General features: G+C 45.5%; 1 protein-coding gene across 1 annotated transcript in view; it reads left to right on the top strand.

The window, feature by feature from the left end:
• The window catches only part of spag1b (sperm associated antigen 1b), a 67,816-nt gene extending 60,780 nt beyond the window's left edge, over positions 1-7,036 (top strand). The window contains exons 18-19 of the mRNA XM_071395564.1: positions 1,081-1,491; positions 6,502-7,036. Of these exons, the coding sequence (XP_071251665.1) occupies positions 1,081-1,491; positions 6,502-6,630 (540 nt within the window). The 3' untranslated portion in view covers positions 6,631-7,036. The remainder of the gene's footprint in view (positions 1-1,080; positions 1,492-6,501) is intronic.
• The last annotated feature ends 952 nt before the right edge of the window (positions 7,037-7,988 follow it).

Raw genomic sequence — 7,988 nt, 5'->3', positions numbered from 1 at the left:
CATTAATATATACACTATACTACTGTACCCATCACTGAGGTATGGTATACTACACATTAATATACACACTATACTACCATACCATCACTGAGGTATGGTATACTACACATTAATATATATACTATACTACTGTACCCATCACTGGAGGAGGACTGTACCCATCACTGAGGTATACTACACATTAATATACACACTATACTACCATACCATCACTGAGGTATGGTATACTACACATTAATATATACACTATACTATTGTACCCATCACTGAGGTATACTACACATTAATATACACACTATACTACTGTACCCATCACTGAGGTATGGTATACTACACATTAATATACACACTATACTACCATACCATCACTGAGGTATACTACACATTAATATACACACTATACTACCATACCATCACTGAGGTATGGTATACTACACATTAATATATACACTATACTACTGTACCCATCACTGAGGTATACTACACATTAATATATACACTATACTAAGGACACAGCTAATGTAATAATGGGTAGGACACAGCTAATGTAATAATGGGGAGGACACAGCTAATGTAATAATGGGTAAGGACACAGCTAATGTAATAATGGGGAGGACACAGCTAATGTAATAATGGGGAGGACACAGCTAATGTAATAATGGGGAGGACACAGCTAATGTAATAATGGGTAAGGACACAGCTAATGTAATAATGGGGAGGACACAGCTAATGTAATAATGGGGAGGACACAGCTAATGTAATAATGGGGAGGACACAGCTAATGTAATAATGGGTAGGACACAGCTAATGTAATAATGGGTAGGACACAGCTAATGTAATAATGGGTAGGACACAGCTAATGTAATAATGGGTAGGACACAGCTAATGTAATAATGGGTAGGACACAGCTAATGTAATAATGGGTAAGGACACAGCTAATGTAATAATGGGTAGGACACAGCTAATGTAATAATGGGTAGGACACAGCTAATGTAATAATGGGTAGGACACAGCTAATGTAATTAGGGTCCACAAAGCGGTGTCTAGATGGTCACAAGCTGTCTACTGGTCCTCCGTCAGGTTGAGGGGACTGAGGACGAAGACCGGCAGGCTGCAGAGCCAGACAGGACCAACGCAGCAGAATCAGAGACAGGAGAAACATCAACCCCAGGCCCACCAGAGAACCACTGTGGAGGAGGAGGAGGAGGAGGAGGAGGAGGAGGAGAGGCAATAACCATCAACCTCCAGCCCTCGAACGCCTATGAGTTCAACCAGTCCCTGAACGCAGCGCGGGCCCAGTCCAACCTCCCAGCCTGTGCTGAGCTGCTGAGCTGTGTCCCCCCTGAGACTCTGCCCGTCTACCTCAGTAATCAGCTGGACGGACACACAGTCAGCTTCATTATGCAGGCCCTGGAAACACATCTCCTACAGAAGGACCCTAACCTAGTCTACCAGCACCTCAACCATCTACATACTGCTGACAGGTTCTCGGTATGATCAAGAAGCTTCACCTTGGCCGACATTCAAAACAAACCACAATGCACCAGCATCTCACTGCATTCAAAACAACCCACAATGCACCAACTGCTCCTTGCCTTTTTAAAGTCTTCTATGCAAATGTGATCTTGGTGAACGTTTGAAAAATGTCCTTTATAAGTCAAGTGCAGTGAGATGCTGGTGCATTGTGGGTTGTTTGAAGTGCAGTGAGATGCTGGTGCATTGTGGGTTGTTTGAAGTGCAGTGAGATGCTGGTGCATTGTGGGTTGTTTGAATCCCGGAATGAATGTATTTTTCATTCTTGTTCAGTGTTTTGGATCTTTTAATTTAGATAAACTATACAGTCTGTTGTTAGGTTGTAGAACTGACGCTGCTGTTTTGACCACTGTGTGTCTCTTCTGTTGTAAGGTTGTAGTACTGACGCTGCTGTTTTGACCACTGTGTGTCTCTTCTGTTGTTAGGTTGTAGTACTGACGCTGCTGTTTTGACCACTGTGTGTCTCTTCTGTTGTAAGGTTGTAGTACTGACGCTGCTGTTTTGACCACTGTGTGTCTCTTCTGTTGTTAGGTTGTAGTACTGACGCTGCTGTTTTGACCACTGTGTGTCTCTTCTGTTGTTAGGTTGTAGAACTGACGCTGCTGTTTTGACCACTGTGTGTCTCTTCTGTTGTTAGGTTGTAGAACTGACACTGCTGTTTTGACCACTGTGTGTCTCTTCTGTTGTTAGGTTGTAGAACTGACGCTGCTGTTTTGACCACTGTGTGTCTCTTCTGTTGTTAGGTTGTAGTACTGACGCTGCTGTTTTGACCACTGTGTGTCTCTTCTGTTGTTAGGTTGTAGAACTGACGCTGCTGTTTTGACCACTGTGTGTCTCTTCTGTTGTAAGGTTGTAGAACTGACGCTGCTGTTTTGACCACTGTGTGTCTCTTCTGTTGTAAGGTTGTAGAACTGACGCTGCTGTTTTGACCACTGTGTGTCTCTTCTGTTGTTAGGTTGTAGAACTGACGCTGCTGTTTTGACCACTGTGTGTCTCTTCTGTTGTTAGGTTGTAGAACTGACGCTGCTGTTTTGACCACTGTGTGTCTCTTCTGTTGTAAGGTTGTAGTACTGACGCTGCTGTTTTGACCACTGTGTGTCTCTTCTGTTGTTAGGTTGTAGAACTGACGCTGCTGTTTTGACCACTGTGTGTCTCTCCTGTTGTAAGGTTGTAGAACTGACGCTGCTGTTTTGACCACTGTGTGTCTCTTCTGTTGTAAGGTTGTAGAACTGACGCTGCTGTTTTGACCACTGTGTGTCTCTCCTGTTGTTAGGTTGTAGAACTGACGCTGCTGTTTTGACCACTGTGTGTCTCTTCTGTTGTAAGGTTGTAGTACTGACGCTGCTGTTTTGACCACTGTGTGTCTCTTCTGTTGTTAGGTTGTAGAACTGACGCTGCTGTTTTGACCACTGTGTGTCTCTTCTGTTGTTAGGTTGTAGAACTGACACTGCTGTTTTGACCACTGTGTGTCTCTTCTGTTGTTAGGTTGTAGAACTGACGCTGCTGTTTTGACCACTGTGTGTCTCTTCTGTTGTTAGGTTGTAGTACTGACGCTGCTGTTTTGACCACTGTGTGTCTCTTCTGTTGTTAGGTTGTAGAACTGACGCTGCTGTTTTGACCACTGTGTGTCTCTCCTGTTGTCAGGTTGTAGTACTGACGCTGCTGTTTTGACCACTGTGTGTCTCTTCTGTTGTAAGGTTGTAGAACTGACGCTGCTGTTTTGACCACTGTGTGTCTCTTCTGTTGTAAGGTTGTAGAACTGACGCTGCTGTTTTGACCACTGTGTGTCTCTTCTGTTGTTAGGTTGTAGTACTGACGCTGCTGTTTTGACCACTGTGTGTCTCTTCTGTTGTTAGGTTGTAGTACTGACGCTGCTGTTTTGACCACTGTGTGTCTCTTCTGTTGTTAGGTTGTAGTACTGACGCTGCTGTTTTGACCACTGTGTGTCTCTTCTGTTGTTAGGTTGTAGAACTGACGCTGCTGTTTTGACCACTGTGTGTCTCTTCTGTTGTAAGGTTGTAGTACTGACGCTGCTGTTTTGACCACTGTGTGTCTCTTCTGTTGTTAGGTTGTAGAACTGACGCTGCTGTTTTGACCACTGTGTGTCTCTCCTGTTGTTAGGTTGTAGAACTGACGCTGCTGTTTTGACCACTGTGTGTCTCTTCTGTTGTAAGGTTGTAGTACTGACGCTGCTGTTTTGACCACTGTGTGTCTCTCCTGTTGTAAGGTTGTAGAACTGACGCTGCTGTTTTGACCACTGTGTGTCTCTCCTGTTGTAAGGTTGTAGAACTGACGCTGCTGTTTTGACCACTGTGTGTCTCTTCTGTTGTTAGGTTGTAGAACTGACGCTGCTGTTTTGACCACTGTGTGTCTCTTCTGTTGTAAGGTTGTAGAACTGACGCTGCTGTTTTGACCACTGTGTGTCTCTTCTGTTGTAAGGTTGTAGAACTGACGCTGCTGTTTTGACCACTGTGTGTCTCTTCTGTTGTTAGGTTGTAGAACTGACGCTGCTGTTTTGACCACTGTGTGTCTCTTCTGTTGTTAGGTTGTAGTACTGACGCTGCTGTTTTGACCACTGTGTGTCTCTTCTGTTGTTAGGTTGTAGAACTGACGCTGCTGTTTTGACCACTGTGTGTCTCTTCTGTTGTAAGGTTGTAGAACTGACGCTGCTGTTTTGACCACTGTGTGTCTCTTCTGTTGTTAGGTTGTAGAACTGACGCTGCTGTTTTGACCACTGTGTGTCTCTCCTGTTGTTAGGTTGTAGAACTGACGCTGCTGTTTTGACCACTGTGTGTCTCTTCTGTTGTTAGGTTGTAGAACTGACGCTGCTGTTTTGACCACTGTGTGTCTCTTCTGTTGTTAGGTTGTAGAACTGACGCTGCTGTTTTGACCACTGTGTGTCTCTTCTGTTGTTAGGTTGTAGAACTGACGCTGCTGTTTTGACCACTGTGTGTCTCTTCTGTTGTTAGGTTGTAGAACTGACGCTGCTGTTTTGACCACTGTGTGTCTCTCCTGTTGTTAGGTTGTAGTACTGACGCTGCTGTTTTGACCACTGTGTGTCTCTCCTGTTGTTAGGTTGTAGAACTGACGCTGCTGTTTTGACCACTGTGTGTCTCTTCTGTTGTAAGGTTGTAGAACTGACGCTGCTGTTTTGACCACTGTGTGTCTCTTCTGTTGTTAGGTTGTAGTACTGACGCTGCTGTTTTGACCACTGTGTGTCTCTTCTGTTGTTAGGTTGTAGAACTGACGCTGCTGTTTTGACCACTGTGTGTCTCTTCTGTTGTTAGGTTGTAGTACTGACGCTGCTGTTTTGACCACTGTGTGTCTCTTCTGTTGTTAGGTTGTAGAACTGACGCTGCTGTTTTGACCACTGTGTGTCTCTTCTGTTGTAAGGTTGTAGTACTGACGCTGTCTCTCTGTACTAACAGGTAGTCGTGACGCCGTGTTAACCTGTGTCTCTGTGTATTAACAGGTAGTCGTGACGCCGTGTTAACCCCTGTCTCTGTGTATTAACAGGTAGTCGTGACGCCGTGTTAACCTGTGTCTCTGTGTATTAACAGGTAGTCGTGACGCCGTGTTAACCCGTGTCTCTGTGTTTTAACAGGTAGTCGTGACGCCGTGTTAACCCCTGTCTCTGTGTTTTAACAGGTAGTCGTGACGCCGTGTTAACCTGTGTCTCTGTGTATTAACAGGTAGTCGTGACGCCGTGTTAACCCGTGTCTCTGTGTATTAACAGGTAGTCGTGACGCCGTGTTAACCTGTGTCTCTGTGTATTAACAGGTAGTCGTGACGCCGTGTTAACCCGTGTCTCTGTGTATTAACAGGTAGTCGTGACGCCGTGTTAACCCCTGTCTCTGTGTATTAACAGGTAGTCGTGATGCCGTGTTAACCTGTGTCTCTGTGTATTAACAGGTAGTCGTGACGCCGTGTTAACCCCTGTCTCTGTGTATTAACAGGTAGTCGTGACGCCGTGTTAACCTGTGTCTCTGTGTATTAACAGGTAGTCATGACGTCGTGTTAACCTGTGTCTCTGTGTATTAACAGGTAGTCTGGAAGCCGTGTTAACCTGTGTCTCTGTGTATTAACAGGTAGTCGTGACGCCGTGTTAACCTGTGTCTCTGTGTATTAACAGGTAGTCATGATGCTGTGTTAACCTGTGTCTCTGTGTATTAACAGGTAGTCATGATGCTGTGTTAACCTGTGTCTCTGTGTATTAACAGGTAGTCGTGACGCCGTGTTAACCTGTGTCTCTGTGTATTAACAGGTAGTCGTGACGCCGTGTTAACCTGTGTCTCTGTGTATTAACAGGTAGTCGTGACGCCGTGTTAACCTGTGTCTCTGTGTATTAACAGGTAGTCGTGACGCCGTGTTAACCTGTGTCTCTGTGTATTAACAGGTAGTCGTGACGCCGTGTTAACCTGTGTCTCTGTGTATTAACAGGTAGTCGTGACGCCGTGTTAACCTGTGTCTCTGTGTATTAACAGGTAGTCGTGACGCCGTGTTAACCTGTGTCTCTGTGTATTAACAGGTAGTCGTGACGCCGTGTTAACCCGTGTCTCTGTGTATTAACAGGTAGTCGTGACGCCGTGTTAACCCGTGTCTCTGTGTATTAACAGGTAGTCGTGACGCCGTGTTAACCTGTGTCTCTGTGTATTAACAGGTAGTCGTGACGCCGTGTTAACCTGTGTCTCTGTGTATTAACAGGTAGTCGTGACGCCGTGTTAACCTGTGTCTCTGTGTATTAACAGGTAGTCGTGACGCCGTGTTAACCTGTGTCTCTGTGTATTAACAGGTAGTCGTGACGCCGTGTTAACCTGTGTCTCTGTGTATTAACAGGTAGTCGTGACGCCGTGTTAACCTGTGTCTCTGTGTATTAACAGGTAGTCGTGACGCCGTGTTAACCTGTGTCTCTGTGTATTAACAGGTAGTCGTGACGCCGTGTTAACCTGTGTCTCTGTGTATTAACAGGTAGTCGTGATGCTGCTAGAGACGAGTGAACATGATCAGGTGACTCGGCTGTTTGACCGTCTGTCTGCTGTGGACAGTGATTCCTTCAGTAAGAACGATGTGCAGAACCTGGCCAACAAGTACATCTGACCTCTAACCTCTGACCCTGTCTGGCCTGCTGGAGCACGTCCCAAACAGGCCCCTATTACCTAGTGCACTATGGAGGGATTAAGGCGTCATTTGGGACGGTCGTAGGGCGCCTTCAACATCGCAGCAGACTTTAAATACGAGTCCAGACTGCAAATCACCTTGCATCATAAATAACTACAAAATATTATTTTATAGGTCAAGTCACAATTTACCCATGATACATCACGGTTTTGCTGTTCTCAAACACGGCCCTTCACTCTGGCCTGCGCCCTCCTGTCCTGCGTGAAGCTTCCGACATACTGGATCTATGCAACGTTACACAACATGACTCAGAAGCTGCTGAGCGTACGCAGGGCATTACGGACCCAAACCGACCTGTTTCTTTCTCTCAAGTTCTCTCGGATATAATATATCACATCTCTACTTACCGTTACTAGGTATTTCTCCTTCCAAAGACCTGTTTCTTTCTCTCAAGTTCTCTCGGATATAATATATCACATCTCTACTTACCGTTACTAGGTATTTCTCCTTCCAAAGACCTGTTTCTTTCTCTCAAGTTCTCTCGGATATAGTATCACATCTCTACCTACCGTTACTAGGTATTTCTCCTTCCAAAGACCTGTTTCTTTTAACCCGGATCTGTTTTAGCGTTAGTTGACTGGCAGTACATGTTGAAATGCTGTGAAATATTTAGCTTTTAGAACATTGATGCATAGATCTAATGTACAAGATATCTGCAAGCATCCCCTTCTGGGTCCATGTACTGCGGGCCAGCCCTTCTGGGTCCATGTACTGCGGGCCAGGTCCCTTCTGAGTCCATGTACTGCAGGCCAGCCCTTCTGGGTCCATGTACTGCGGGCCAGCCCTTCTGGGTCCATGTACTGCGGGCCAGCCCTTCTGGGTCCATGTACTGCGGGCCAGCCCTTCTGGGTCCATGTACTGCGGGCCAGGTCCCTTCTGGGTCCATGTACTGCGGGCCAGCCCTTCTGGGTCCATGTACTGCGGGTCAGCCCTTCTGGGTCCATGTACTGCGGGCCAGGTCCATTCTCCAGGCTGCAGAACCATTTCAAATCAGATAACAACCATAACAATTGTATGACTACTTTTCCAGGCTGCTTGACTGGCCAATAGGAGTTTGATTTGTACCGGGTTAGAAATCAAATGTGGAAGGGACAATGAATTCCAAGCTAGAACACATAACGACTTGAATTGACCGGGCTAGCGTTAGCCCCAGAGGCTATTCAGAAAACAACATTGTTGTATTACAGCTTTTATCATCCTGATATTAAACTAGATTAATGCATGCTGCATCAATCACAATATTAACCAGGCGTATAACAATCCAAAAAGCACTATTT

This window comes from Salvelinus alpinus, chromosome 4, assembly GCF_045679555.1.
Source record: "Salvelinus alpinus chromosome 4, SLU_Salpinus.1, whole genome shotgun sequence".
NCBI lineage: Eukaryota > Metazoa > Chordata > Actinopteri > Salmoniformes > Salmonidae > Salvelinus > Salvelinus alpinus.
This window is presented reverse-complemented; position numbering and strand designations above follow the sequence as displayed.